The sequence below is a fragment of the Diabrotica virgifera genome, chromosome 7 (assembly GCF_917563875.1).
Source record: "Diabrotica virgifera virgifera chromosome 7, PGI_DIABVI_V3a".
Lineage (NCBI taxonomy): Eukaryota > Metazoa > Arthropoda > Insecta > Coleoptera > Chrysomelidae > Diabrotica > Diabrotica virgifera.
The window spans coordinates 1396989-1413101 of record NC_065449.1 but is presented as its reverse complement, the minus strand read 5'-3'; the positions used below and the strand labels follow the sequence as shown (position 1 = coordinate 1413101).

The 16113-nt window shown below is 32.2% G+C and overlaps 2 protein-coding genes across 2 annotated transcripts in view; one reads left to right on the top strand and one right to left on the bottom strand.

Annotated features, from left to right (window-relative positions):
* LOC126888350 (hippocampus abundant transcript 1 protein) overlaps positions 1-4052 on the bottom strand; it is an 89355-nt gene extending 85303 nt beyond the window's left edge. The window contains exon 1 of the mRNA XM_050656520.1: positions 3821-4052. Within this exon, the coding sequence (XP_050512477.1) occupies positions 3821-3931 (111 nt within the window). The 5' untranslated portion in view covers positions 3932-4052. The remainder of the gene's footprint in view (positions 1-3820) is intronic.
* A 2226-nt stretch (positions 4053-6278) lies between these two features.
* The window catches only part of LOC126888349 (coronin-6), a 55101-nt gene continuing 45266 nt past the window's right edge, over positions 6279-16113 (top strand). Inside the window, exons 1-2 of the mRNA XM_050656519.1 lie at positions 6279-6460; positions 9891-10097. Of these exons, the coding sequence (XP_050512476.1) occupies positions 9891-10097 (207 nt within the window). The 5' untranslated portion in view covers positions 6279-6460. The remainder of the gene's footprint in view (positions 6461-9890; positions 10098-16113) is intronic.

The following is a 16113-nucleotide window of genomic DNA, read 5'->3' as shown; positions in this document are numbered from 1 at the left end:
CATTCAAATTTCCAGTTTTTCACATAGTTTTTGAGGGTTAAAAATGACCGATTTCGCAATTTTTCAATTTTTAATCACTTATATGTCAAAAACTATCATTTTTAGAGAAAAGTCACTAAAGACCTTTTCTGTTTGGAATGATCCAAAAAATCTAAAAAAACTTTTTTCCATGCAAAAAAAATAATTTTAGGAAAAAAACAAAATAAAAACGTTTAAAAAATTTTTGACCACCTTTTGGTCCTGGCAACATGCAAATTTGTTAAAAGGAGTCCTTTTTGAATAAGATTGTGCAAAAAATCCGAATTAGAATATTTTTCCTAGCGGATGCGCAGTGGCTTTCTGGACTATAATAAACAACACAAAACAAACATAACAGAGTACTAACACCTGGTTGCATCAACAAATCTTAAGCTCCAGCTTAGCCCAGCTCAGCTTATAGATACATAATTTTCGATTTTTATCTAAGCACGTCTTAAGGGGTTATCCTAGTGTAAAATTATGAAATTCATATACTTTTTTGGGAATTTCTAAAATAAAAATGGTATAGGAACCTTTGATGGTATAGGAAATAACTTATATTTCAATAATCACTTTGAAATTTTATGTTTCAGGATCTCTATTACTCCCAATCACTGCAGCAGTGGAACCATGTTTTTATTTTCACAGTGCCAGTAGATGGCACATAAATGGGTTACTTTTAAATATTTTTTATGAAAATTTTTTTACGTGTACTTTTTTTTATAATAAATGCTCAAGCAAATTTTCAAAACAATTGGTACAGTACTTTTTATTTTAGAAATTCCCAAAAAGGTATATATGAATTTTGTACTTTTACACTAGGATAGCCCTTTAAGAGACGAAGATTAAGATGCAATCCACTTGGCAATCCATTGTGGCAAGCTGAAAATTGATCTAAGACTCAATGGTGCAATGGGTATGTTTCATAGGCTGAGCTTAAAGCATGTCTTAAGCTTAAGATCTGTTGGTGCAACCGATCAGGCATTAATAAAACAAATTTATTATAATTGACATTTAGAAAATTAGTTATGCCTGATTGCACCAACAGATCTTACTCAAGCTTATTGCACCATGAGTCTTAGATCAAGTTTCAGCTTGCCACAATGGATTGCATCTTAAACTTCATCTCAGTTAAGAAGTGCTTCGATAAGAATCGAAAATTATGGAGCAAGGTAAGTGAGACTTAAGGCGGTCCCATCTATAAGCTGAGCTGGGCTAAGCTGGAGCTTAAGATTTGTTGGTGCAACCAGACGTTAGTCATGTTGTCATACAAAATATTATAAGATGTAGGGAACAAAATAAAAACTTGGAATAACGCTCATGGCACATAAAAAATAATGAAGGAAAATCTACCCATATGGATTTCACTTACAAAAAAAATAAATAATCACCCAAAGAATAAACGATAAAATTGTCCCATATAAGAAAACAGTTAAATACCTAGGGATACATTTGGATAGCAAATTAAAGAGGCAGTAACATATCAGAAAGACAACTGAAGAACTAAAACTACAATTTAAGATTAATTATTTATATGGGAAATAAGCCACAATTAAAATGAAAAAAATAATTTTATTAACGTTTCGACGCCCAAATCGGGTGCCGTTGTCAAAATACAAAATATTACTAAAATAAACTAAAGTGTTGTTGCTAAGCAAAAAAATTCTTCTAATAATTTATTTAATCTCACTCATTTATATTGGCAATTCAGACATATATTATACATTTTAAAGTAGAAGACTTTAAAATGATATTGCCAATATTATATACAATTTAAGAAGTTAGGTATATTGGTTAGTAGGTAAAAGTTCACAACTTACAATCAAGAACAATGTATTAGTTTACAACGCTCCAACCAGTATAGTCCTATGGGTTACAAGTTTACAGTTATGGGCTGTACTAGTCAGATTAACTATGCTTGTATTCAAAGAGTCCAAAACTGAATACTAAGCAACATGGTCAGCTCCTCATAGTATATCAGCAATAAACACATACATTGTGACCTTTGTAGAGCAACAATTAATCCCTTAATTAGGGTTACCATAATTTATTAAGGCCAAATTCGGACAGGGGTAGTCCAAGGAGTTGTAGAAAATGTAAAATGTGAATTTTACTGTGTTGATACCTCTACATTGTACATAAGTATAGGCGAAATGCATATGGCACAATTAAAAGTACAGCTGTTTCGCTACAATATACAACTAACATCGAAAATCTCTGCAAGTTTAAAATACATATACAACTATGTTTTAAAATACTTTGGTTAGACCTAGAAAATAATATTTTACCTAGACCAACTTAAGTAGGTGCTGCGCAGAATGAAATTTCCCACTGTTAGGCCAAGTGTTTTCAATTTTTTTTAGTAAAGAAAAAAATCCAGAGATTTCTCATATCCGGACATGTCTTTCAAATCCGGACGAAATTCGGACGTATGGTAACCCTACCCTTAATGCACAATTTTTTTGAAAAATACTGGCCAAAAACAATCAATTTTTTTTAATGTAAAAAGGGACAATTTAGAACAATGTTTTGACAAAGAAATTACAAAAATACAAAAATAATCAAAATTTTTATTGCAATTTTGAATTTTGAAAAGATTGCAGAACATACTCAAATATTGTAATATCACACAACAATGAGCTTATTTGTAAACAGTGACTCATTTTGTGATTAAAGAAAGTAAACCTGAGTATATTGGATATTTTGGTATGATTTCTAATTTTCAGAATATTAGATACTTTTATAATATTATATTATAATATGTACCTATATGTATAATATACTATATTACATTTATATTAGCCATGGGCCTTCTAGGCCTGGAGAGCTAAACTATACATTTATATTATATTTTATTTGAGTAAAATACATAATATATTCAATAATGAGCGAAACAGAATATGAATATGAAGGAGATACGATAAGTGATAAGTAGCAAAATGATATTTTTATACTTGAATAAGTAATATAATTGTTGTAACTTACAATCCCAATCTCCTATAAATGACAAATATCAATAAAATGTTTGTTTTTTTTTATATGAATGAGTGTGATAAATTATAGAAACATAAAATATAACGCCACTCGAATTATCTCAAGTGTGCACATTTTGGCCAGTTTAGTGTGCTCAAGTTAATTCGAGTGTGTACGTTAAGGGGTTAAAGAAGAAATACAAGATTGCCAAGAGCCACGAAAACCACTCCACAACCATACAAACAAGGAAGCGTTAGAACTTTTAGATAATCAAGACCTAGTCCGCTCAAATGTACCAAACCTTTTGAACTTGTGTGATAGTAATAAGGATAGGATAGTAAAGTACATAGCAGATTTAGTTAAATATATAAAAGATGAAAAACAAGATAAGATTTGAATCGACCAAAGATAAGAATTGTTATAAAGAAAGACATTACAAATTAAACTAATAATGTTAACTATTTTTACACCAATCACACCCATATACCCAAATGCTGCTACAATTCTATGGAAAAAAAATTAGTTGGAAGTCAAACAACAAAGAACTATTACATTCATATATGTGCAGATTTTGTAGTTTTAATTTTGTTGCAAACTCTAGTTAACTTCCAAATGGGCAATCAAGGTAAACACAAGAAAAGAAATAAATTCTTACGCATTAGATAGATTACGCCAGGTTTATGGTAAAACCCATTTTGTAAAACTTACAATTCCTGGAAAATCGTAACTGAGCAAAGCATCATATCGGAAATTGGTAAGGACAACATGCTTTTCGTGAAAATACACATGCTCTATTCTGATATAAAACTATAAAATAATGAATACTCACAGTCACAACCGCATCCTTAGCAATTGATTTTCTTGATCTAATGATCATTCCGACCATCCTTTTCGACGACTTCGCCTTCATCTTCTCCCCTTCTTCTACGTTACTGTCCATCTAAAACTTTTTTAAAAACACTCTAAAATCAACATTTTTTTCTTAATATTATTTTATCGAACCATCATCACCTCAGAAGCCCACTTAACAATTTGACACTTTGACTTGATTGACGTAACGATATGCAAACATCGAATGACGTATGGCGTTTGACGTATATACTTCACAATTCAAGTAAGAGATGGCATTCTTTTTAAATGACAAATATTTTATTATTTTAACTATTTATAATGGGAAATAAGCCACAATATTGTTAAAAAAATGATTTTTATTAACGTTTCGACGCCCAAATTGGGTGCCGTTGTCAAAATACAAAATACTTTTTTTTTAAATTTTCAGTTGTATTTTTGTATTTTGACAACGACACCCGATTTGGGCGTCGAAACGTTAATAAAAATCATTTTTGAAGTTATACTTCTTTACCGGCGATAGAGGGTAAATTTTTATATGGGAAAACCTAGCGACCGGGCGCATGCGCATTATAACTTTGTTCTGAATGGATGTTCAAATGACATGTCAAAAATTATTCAATATGGTGGCTGTGGCACAGCTGTAGTTAGATTATTTATGGTTGTTGCGTTTTAAAATTTGTGTGAAAAGAAACAACAAACAAAAGTTAGTTAATAGTTATACTGCCTTTTTAAATAGTTTTCATATACCTATATTTTTGGACTTTTGGACTATTTTGGACAAGGAAAACTCATTCTAATTTGGTAAGTACCTAGTTTTTATTATAATCATATTGTAATTATACATTTGGATTAGGTTGAAATACATACATTTATTTTCTCAAGAATGCGGATTTTAGAGAGAAATCCCAAATTAGGTTCGATTTTTATTTTTAAATTATGATTTTTTGGCGTAGATTTATTTATCTAGTAGGTATGTAATGCTTTGATTTACATACTTAATTTGATTACCAACAAAAGTTCTACCAATCTTCATCTAATATATTGTTTTCTTACGGTTTTGTTATATTTTTATATTTTCTTCCACAAACAGTAAAACGTTCAGTTACCGTATTTTTCCACATGATAAATAATGTGCGATTGGACGAGTGAGTCTACGCTTCGATTACGAGTCAAAGCGGCACGAAATTCAAGGGTTCAATTCCCGATGCAAGTTTTATTTTTTTATTTTTTTTATGCATATTATGATTGTAAGTATATTTGTTATATAATTTTTTTTTCAGCAAATGCGTATTTAAAATTTTTGCCAACAATTATTATCGTCCAGAAATCATTTTTTCTTTTTGGCATTTTTCAATGTGTTTGTGTGCGTTTTATTCTTTTATTTTTTTAAATTTTTGGTATAGTCTTAAAAATCACATAATATGTAGTAGAAGTATAACTTCTTACGTGCGTACAAAGTACACACACATTCTTTTTTTAATAATATTGTGGCTTATTTCCCATTATAAATAGTTAAAATTGTAAAAATGCCACAAGAAAATATTTTATTAATCTGTTTTATTATTTTTCTTTTTTTAGAGCTAAATAATAGCTGTATTTATATTTACGGGATCTCCGTAAAATATTATAACCAATATTATAATTTATTTCAATAAAATAAAATACTTTGATTTTGATTTAATTTTACTACCTCCATATTCTTTTCGCTTATTTACTTCCATGCTACAAACAATTTATCTTTAATATTTGTTCCTATTTATATAAGCTTTCGGAATTTCTTACAGCGAACCTGTATTTTTTTTAAAAGACGTTTAACTTAAATAAACTCTTAACAAATAATCATGCTCCAATAAGTTGGAGTCGTAATTGTTTTAAGTACCAATAGCTTCTCTTTAAGAAGTAACGCTTATTATTTCCGAACAACTGCACCTCGGGAAAGCAACGGAAGAGCTATTATTCTAATTTTTATTAAATAACACAACCGTATTCTAAAATATACGTATTTGATTTTAAATGAATTAAGGAATTTTTTGTAATTTCGCAACCCTGTCAACTTAAGCCGCAGTCTCTCTTATGCGATTGTCGCATGCGTTCGACGCAAGCAGCAGTCGCAAGCGATGTTCTGTGCACTCCTCAAATGTAAACTTTATACGAGCGGTCTGTCTTGTGCATCTGACGCGTCGGACGCACAAGACAGACCGCTCGTATAAAGTTTACATTTGAGGAGTGCACAGAACATCGCTTGCGACTGCTGCTTGCGTCGAACGCATGCGACAATCGCATAAGAGAGACTGCGGCTAGATCCCTGACGTTCCTAATGACGTACATCGAGATTTATACTGTACCAACTGTAGTTATTTTTTAGTGTTCCTTCTCGCTTAAAATTGCCTAAAAATGATGCCCTTGTAGTATTAGATTCCATAGACAGTGGCGCCACTTTCGCTTTTGACGTTTTAAAAATTTCGCATAACCAAATATGGGGATTTCTTCGAAGCTAATGTGAACTAGATATGAAGTGTCTGTTAAAAATATTCTTTTTTTAATTTCCGAATAAAATTTAAATGTAATTAATCGTTGTAAACGTATATTTATAGGATATTATTTATAAAAACCCAAGGTACGTAAAATTTTAACAATCAAAACATGAACTTCATAGGTTATGTTTAATAAATTAATTTATTCTTATTTTATAAGATTAAACTCACACTATTAATTTTATTGTTCTATCTATTAATGCACCTCTCAGTTGACTACGTAAACGGGATACATGTTGCTTAATTTTCTTTTAATAGTTATTCCAAATATAGGAATTTGCAAAAGGAGAAAAGTGACAAATTTTAAAATCTTGGAACACTTCTGAATTGTAGAATAAATAACAAATAATATGCTATTTTTCGAAATAAGGCATTCCACACTTTTAAGAAGTGTTCGTTTTAATTGAGAGTATTTTTCCCAGTGAATCCAATACAACTATCTTATGTTTATTTATGATTTATTCTTCTGCCTATTAATAACATACTGAAGTTGAAACTGGTTGTAATAAGCTACCTTACAGAGCCTTTTCTACGTGGATCATTTTTTAAACCCCCCTCAAACCATGTGGATCATTTTTTAAACCCCCCTCAAAGAATTGAATATTTTTTATGTAATTATTTCGATCTTTTTTCACTTACATATTGTTATTTCAGCTTTTTTAGCTTACATATATTATAAACCTAAAGATGAAATCTTTTACCAATGATGTTTTAAAAAATGTAAAATACATCTTTTGATTTTACTGGATGTTTGGTATGTGACCAATAGTACCAAAAATCCATTAATTTATTCCTATATTTGACTTATTTATACTATTTCTATATTTTGTGCTTCCACCATGTCAATAATCTATTTAGACCCTTTTCTCTTTTTAAAAATTTAACATTTATAAAGGTCTAACTATATTATATCCTTTTTCTATGTCATACATCTGTACAAAACATAAGATTCAATATTAAATGCTTTTAATGATAATTCAAAACTTTGTGAAAGTTAACACTATGTGTACTCCTTGATAAAATTCTAACCTAATTAAAATGATGCCTTATTTACTACACTAATGTCTGGTTGCACCAACAGATCTTAAGCTCCAGCTTAGCTAAGTTCTACTTATAGATAGGGCCTCCTTGAGTATCAATTACGTTGTACCATAATTTTAGATTCTTACCTTATTATCAATTATATCTATTATTATATTATGGTATTCTTATTGTAATATCATGTAATATATTATAATTATATTAATTCTTATGATATTCTCGACTGAAGCTTAAGATCTGTTGGTGCAACCGGACATTAACCCTCCAGAGGAAACAGTGAAATAAAATTACTTTGTGTTTCCATATGGGTGAGACCTGATTCAACTTAGTGTTAGAAGCTGTAATCAGAAAATGCAACATGAAAGTGGAAGAAACAATAATGAAAAATGAGCACCAGCACTTGGCATTTGCTGATGATTCAACCAAAAGCATAGAAATTCAGATTGAAGCTAAATGAAGACAAAACCATGTATATGATCATGTGAGGGACAGAAGAAAAAAAGAAGACTTTAGTGTGAGGTCTGTAAGTGGTAAAAGCTGTAGTTTTAAAAGGATGGACAATTTTGAATACCTGGGTATAGTATTTAATGAAAATGGTAAAGAGAAATAGGAACTCGATGCTAGAATAGCAAAAGGGAATAAAAATTAGGTAGTTTAAGCTTTGATGAACTCAAAATACGTTTCTAGACAACACAAACTCCGAATATATAAAACAGTAAGTAGACCCACAGCAACATATGCCTGGGGGTCATGGACATTAAATAAGAAAGAAGAGGATATTCTGGAAAGATCTTCTTCTAATGGCGCTACAACCCTTTGTGAGTCTTGGCCTGCTTAACAATGTTCTGCCCTGTCACATACTTTCCTTCGCCACTGCCTGGTGAAAGATGGGAAAGGAAACTATTGAGACATGTATTCAGAGGATTGAAGACAGAAGACAGTTGGGAGAGAAGAACCAACAACGAATCAATGGCTTTTTACAAATAACCTACCATCACCAGGTTCATCAAGTCACAAAGAATCAGATGGTTGGGACATGTAGAAAGAATGGCAGTGACCAGAATGCCTAAACTAGTAATAGAGGGAAAACTAATGAGTCCCAAAAGAAGATGTAGACCCAGAACGAGATGGATTAATATAGTGGAGGAAGACTTTAAACACATGAAGGTGAAGGACTGGAAAAGAAAAGCACAAAATAGAAGTGGATAGAAAAATATTGTTCATTAGGTCCGTCAGAGTATTTAAAGTTTTTTATATACTTAAGGTTAAGTTTTGTTTAAAATAACTGTAATTAGTTAATTTGATGATGGTGTTATAAAACTGCCATAGGTCGTAACAGCCTATTGTGTATATAAATAAATAATGGGTGAGACCTGACAAGCCTCATCCCTCTGCCGGAGGGCTAAATATTCTTGCTAGGTTAACAGCTATTTTGTTATACAGTGAGCACGTAAAGGTTGGAATAAATTCATTTTCTCGAGAATGGTCGACTTTGGAAAAAAATCCCGAAACAGGTCAATTTTTATTTTTAAATTACGACTTTTTGGAATATATATCATACTAGTGACGTCACCCATCTGGGTGTGATGACGTCATCGATGATTGTTTTAATGGGAATAGGGGTCGTGTGATAGCTCATTTGAAAGGTAATTAAATTGTAGTAATGTTTGAATAACGGTGATTCGGTACAAAATTTGTACAAATACAAGTAATTAAATTCTCTATTCAGTAATACAACCATTAACATACTTATGTAAACAGGGTGTCTAAAAAAACTTTCTTGGATTAAATTTACTGACAAAAAGAGGAATGCAAGTAATTTATTTAATTCAAAATACATTTTACTGCTCTCAGAAAACAGAAAAAAAATGTTTATTTGAAAAATGATCATGGCATTTCGTTTAAATTAAATGTTCAAACTGTCAAGAGGAAGGTGGGTGGCTGCTTTAATACTGAATTTAAGCAAAAAACAATATTTATTTGTCAAATAAACAATATTTATTTGTCAAATAAACAATATTTATTTGTCAAATAAACATTATTTCCTATTTTCTGATAGGAATAAAATGTATTTTGAGTTTAATAAATTACACACATTCTTCTTTTTATGTCAATAAATTTAATTCAAAATATTTTTTTGGACACCCTGTATAAATAATTATGTTAATGTTGATATTACTGAATAGAGAATTGAATTACCTTTCAAATGAGCTATCACACGATCCCTATGTTTATTTAAAAAAATCGTAGATGACGTCATCACGCTCAGATAAGTGACGTCACTAGTATGATACATATGCCAAAAAGTCGCAATTTAAAAGTAAAAATTGACCTAATTCGGGATTTTTTTCCAAAATCGTCCATTCTCGAGAAAATGAATTTATTCCAACCTTTACGTGCTCACTGTATATGTTATTATACACATTACATTGTTCATAGAAATGATTCCTAAATGTTTTTCTTATATTTTAGATGTCTTTCCGTGTGGTGCGCAGTTCCAAATTCCGCCATGTCTATGGTCAAGCTTTAAAAAGGGAACAATGCTACGATAATATTCGTGTTTCTAAGAGTTCATGGGATTCAACGTTTTGTGCTGTGAACCCCAAATTTTTGGCTATAATTGTAGAAAGTGCTGGAGGAGGTGCCTTCATTGTCTTACCCCTATCAAGTATAAATAAGGTATTTATAATTGAATTGATTGTATTAATTTGTGCAAATTCAACAAAAAGGGATTATTTGAACTCACTTAGATAAACTGTTCAGAGATTTTGAAAAACTGGTTTTAAACTTTTTTTTGTTTTGTAATCTAAACACTTTTATTACAAAAAGTATATCGTTATAGAATACAGGGACTAGCATAGAAATGGATAAAATCATTGCTTACAAATATATCACGAAAAGTATGCTTGTAGAAACTAGGATGTACCCTGAACTGGTCAACTTAAAGTCTTAAGGCATTTTCTCTTATTGGTCTATATAAACAACCTGCCAAATGCAGTGGTTAGGGGTTCTTCAAATCTTGTAAATTTCACTAATGACTCAAATGTTTCTGGGGAAGTTTTCTGGTGAAAACATTAGAAACACTCCTCACAGTGGAAAAATCAACTCAAGCCGGGCTGAACAGTGGTTCAGTGGAAATTAGCTGTTGCAAAGAAGAATTTGCACTGACAACACTGCAAATTCGAACAACCAAAACTCAAAAAAAAAATGAAGAATAATTGACATGATATGATGATGCATAAGGATGCTGAAATAGTTGCTATATGGAGATGGTAGTCCGACTCTGAATCGAATATAAACAAAACCTGCCTTGAACCCTTTTTAATCTTTTTAATAATTGACAGTTTTACTTAACCCATTTTATGGTGATTTTGTCATCTAAAACAATTAGTTTCTTATAGATTAGCTGAAAGGAGCAAACAATGACATGAAATAGGGTGGTTCAGTATCAGTTGATCAAAAAAAAAGAACTGATCAAATTTATTGAGACGCATTCAGTGTTAAAATGTAAGATCAATGTAAAATATTGTATACAACAACGATAAGTATGAGCTGAAATCTTATCTGACATACACAGGCCAAGTGACAACTGAAATGAGCATCGAAATTCGAACGGTTTAGACCTATTTGAATCGTTGTATGTGAAGAAATTCATACAGGAAGTGTTCAAAAATATAAGAAATTGGATTTCGAGTGAATGTTTTCTAATTTCATATGTGAAATATGCTCAAATGAATACAAAAATACAACCCCATACCTCTGTTGCAGAGTTGGAAGGGTATTGTTTGAGTTTCTGATTTTCTTTGAACTGTGTCATTTTACCGGCAAGTGACGGACCATACATAGAAGTTTATAGGTATTAACAGGGTATGGTTTGAAATCAACATTTCAAGCACATTTTTGTGATTTTCTTTTGAAACTATGGTACACTTATTTTATTTTTTAAATTAAATAAGCATACTAAGTACAATTTACAGAATATTAAAAAAAATTCAAGGAAAAATATTATAGGCCAACAGATGCAAATTTTTACATCCACCTCAAAAAAATGCAATTTGCGATGGACATCAGAAGTAGTCACTTGATTATGTGAAACAAAAAATTCAAAAAGATTTTAAGTATTAGCTTATGAGTTTCTCGCGGTAACGCTTTCGAGTTTTTGAAGTTATACTTCTTTACGATTGAGAGTGAAATTTTATCACATGCTGGGCGCATGCGCACACAGACAGTATGTAGTTCGTTGCTAATCTTTCAAGATATGTATGTATCACTATGTTTTGTATACTTCACTTGGTCAGTATGTATGAGAAATCTTGTAACCTGTCAAAGCAAAATGGAAATAGCTCAGTGGTACAGCGTGTGACCGGAGATCAAGAGGTCCCGGGTTCAAATCCCGGACGATTCATATTCTTTTTTTTTATATTTTTGATATCGTTTTAATAAAATTTTTTTAAAAGTGGTAGGCAAAGAAAGTTAGTTTAATATTTAAATAAAATATAAATAAACTGTTTAAAGTATATTAATTTCGTTGAAATCATATAATAGAAGTATAACTTCTTACGTGCGTACAAAGTACACACACATTCTTTTTTTATTTTTAACGATTTTTGAGTTCTTGGAATTATAAACAAAAAATGAGCATAAAACAAATATATCTCGACGGCGTTACCTCACGAAATGTCTAAAGAAAATCTATGCAAACTTTCAGGATCGGCCAAGTAGTTTTTTAGTTACAATGTCCACTACATTTGAAAAAGCAATTTTGAGAAAAACGCATTTAAAGTTTAGACAACTGCATCTTCATTTTTTTATTTGTCTGTCAAATCGTAAAGTGATGCACATGGGAATATGTTCTTTGCATCGAGGAGTAATCTACAAAAGAGAAGGCGAACAGTTGTTTAACGTTTCTCACTATGCTCAAGCGTGCTGGCTCGAAACCGCGGCAAAGCGAGCCGAAGTGAGGGATATTCAACATGGTATATCGCTGGTAATTTTACTCCGATCAATCTGAAATTTTCAGAGAGTATTCTTGAAATGATGTATGTACTTTTATTTAAAATAATAAAAAAAATTAAATATTTCAACCATAATCCCCTCTTAACGATCATAAATCACAAATTTTGAGAGAAATTTCGCTATTTCATGTTGCATTGATTCCAATCTTTAGTTTTTATCTTTTTGTATTTCGAAAAGCGCGCCTCAAGACGCTCCGTTGGAATCCTTCTTAAGATATTTCGTAGATAGTTAAATAATTCAAAATTTAATCATTTAAATTTTTCTTGTGTACAAAATAGTTACAATGCAAGTTAACAGTTAACAAGTGTTTGTTGACTTCCGAATAATAAATATTAGATAATTATCCAAAAATAAACAATAATCAATTTATGAGTTGAATTTACGAGACCGCAATACCATGTTATTTTCAGCGGAAAATGGATTGATAACGAGTCTTATCAGGTAAGTATAATGTTTCTCTGATAAGATACTTGACGAGTCACATAAAAAAATTTGGTCAATGACAATTAAAAACCAAATAATCCTTTGTTGGGTATTAACTTAATCTACCAATACAGTAGCTGAATAATTTTTTATTTCTTGTGTATTGTTTTATTTTAAATTATATAATTTTATTTAGCAGTAGAATTAATAAAATACAGAGGAGGAGAATTACACAAATAAATAAATAAACTAATACAACAAATGGACACAACACACACTACCAGGTGATTGGAACAGAGGTATTATAGTACCTATCTGAAAAAAAAGGAGATCGGGAGGAGTGCGAGAATTACAGAGCAATAATATCCCTATTAAGTACCATATATAATATTCTATAGAGCGTTTCACGTTAAGAATAGAACATTGCTGAGATAGCCCCATGTATTTCTTTTGAACGTTAGAAGCGCGCCGATGCCACGCCGTACCGACTAGAATGAATCGTAAATCGACAGTCGAGTATCCACCCGTGCGCGAGGGGTTTGGCAACATTGATCTCCGTAAGCGTAACGTTCTATTCTTAACGTGAAACAAAGTATAGCAAATATATTAAACATGATATTTAAATCATGCGCTGAACGAATATTAGGAGAAAACCAGAACGCATTCAGACCGGGGAGATTGACTTTTAATTCCATACTAGGGGCAAATAATTCAAAAATCGTGAGAATACAACAGAAATGAACGTAATATTTATAAGATTTCAAAAGCGCTTTTGATACAATTAATCGGACGAAAATTATGGAAGAACTATAGCAGCTTGAAATCCCAGAAAAATTAAGACATATGCTAACAGTGAGGCTAAAGAGAACAAAGATGAACCTATATAATAAGACCTTAATAATACCTGTTGTTACATATGGGATGGAAACAACAACGATTAACAAGAAAGAGGAAGATAGCCTTCTGAAATTTGAAAGATACATAAATAAAGAGAATGATACTGTACCACAACGTCAAAAGAGAGGGAGAAAGAAGAATGAAAACAAATGGCGAAATTGAAGAAGAACTGAAGGGAGAATAATAGTCAGATACATAAAATCTCTTTGCTTAGATTGGATATCTCCAAGATACTTAAACTTCTTAATTCTGTCTATAAGTTGGTTGTTTATTTTTAACTGTTTAATATGGGATTGTCTGCTGATTATCATTAATTTCGTTTTTGTGATGGTAATGTTGAGACCATATTCCTCTCACACTGTATAAATGTTATTTACTATCTCTAGTAATTCTTCTATGTTGTCTGCTATGATAGCTGTATCATCGACATATTGCAAATTACTTCTTCTTCTTCTACGGCACTACAGCCCAATTTGAGCCTTGGCCTCCTTTATTTTTTGCCTCCACCCTTGCTTGTCGGTGGCTGCTCTTCTCCATATACGGACTCCTAAAAGGGCTTGTGCGTCGCTGTTTACTGTGTCTTTCCAGCGTTTTTTGGCTTTCCAACCGGTCTCTTTCCCTGCATTCTAGCATTCAGTGCTCTTTTTGGCAGCCTATCCTCTCCCATTCTTATCACATGTCCGGCCCCTTGCAATCTTTGTATTCTAATGAAGTCTGACAGGAGTGCTTCTTTATAAAGTTGATAAAGTTCGTTGTTGTATCGACTTCTGAAGATTCCGTTTTCCCTCGCAGGTCCTAGTATTCTCCTCAGTACTTTCTTTTCGAATGTGTCGAGTTTGTTTTTGCCACTGCCATAGCATATTATTGGTCGAATTGAAGTTTTATAGATTCTCATCTTTGTATTTCGGTGGACACTTCTATACTGAAATATATGGGAGAGGGCAAAATAAGCTCTGTTTGCCTGCGTTATTCTTTTCCGTATTTCTCCGTCTTCTGATCCGTTGGCGTATATTTCTACTCCCAGGTATGTAAACTTTCCAACCGTTTCAGTGTCATCTTTATGTATAATGTTTTGTGGGACTATATTTCTTCTCCTCTGAGTCATTATTTTTGTTTTTTCTGTGTTAATTTTCAGACCTAGCATTTTTGTTTGTGTTTTTAACTCTGCGTATGTTTCCTGTGCTCCTGTTGATGTTCTACTCATAATATTAATATCATCGGCATAAGCGGCCATTTGAACCGTTCGGTTGGTCAGTAGGTTTCCTCGTCCAGTTTGCATTTGCCTAACCGCATACTCCAGTGCCAGGTTAAACAATGTTGGGGCCAGCCCATCTCCCTGCTTTAGTCCCTGCGAAATTTTGAAAAAGTCTGTCCGATGGTTTTGTATTCGTACCGTACACATGCCTGAGTTTCATCCATTGTGGCTTTAATGAGTCTTATTAGCTTGTGTGGTATTGCCAATTCAGCCAATATATAGTATAGTTTGTTCCTTTTGACTGAGTCGTATGCCTGTTTGAAGTCTATAAACACGTTGTGAACATCAATATCGTGTTCCCATGATTTGCTCAAGATCTGTTTGACTGTAAATATTTGATCCAGTGTCGATCTTCCCCGTCGGAAGCCCGTCTGATACTCTCCAATAATATTTTCTGCTAGTGGTTGGAGTCGCTGGTTTATAATATACGTGAGGACTTTATATGCTGTACATAGTAGAGAGATTCCACGGTAGTTTTTGTCTCCTTTTTTATAGATCGGGCATATTATACTTTTCTTCCAGTCGTCGGGTATTTTCTCTTCTTGCCATATGTCTTTGATGAGCGCGTGGATGTGACTTGCTAGGTGGTCGCTACCTACCTTATACAGTTCTGCTGGCATTTCGTCAACTCACGGAGCTTTATTGTTTTTTTGGGCCTTACTAGCTTCGAGAACTTCCTCTATGGTTGGAGCTTCTACTCCATTACCTACTTTATTCTCTTCTACGTAGTTCATACCCATTTCATCTTCCATGTCTACTTGTGTTCGAAGTAGGGTCTGAAAATAATGCTTTCAGGTTTCTGTGATTTTCTGTTGGTCACTGATTATTTGCCAACTTTCATCTTACATAGACTTGTTTGAGGTTTATACCCACTTCTAATCTTTTTTAGGTATTCGTAAGCCCCTCTAATTTCGTTGTTTTTGAATTTTTCTTCCATTTTTTCTATTTGTATATCGCAAATTACGTATGGGAATTCCATGTTTTTTTTTGATACTTTCTTCATTCTGCTGTGTAATTTGAGAGGGCTATGTTTAACAGCAGATGGGAGAGGATGCAGCTCTGTCGCACGCCATTACTTATTTCTACTTGTTGTGGAGAGAGAGA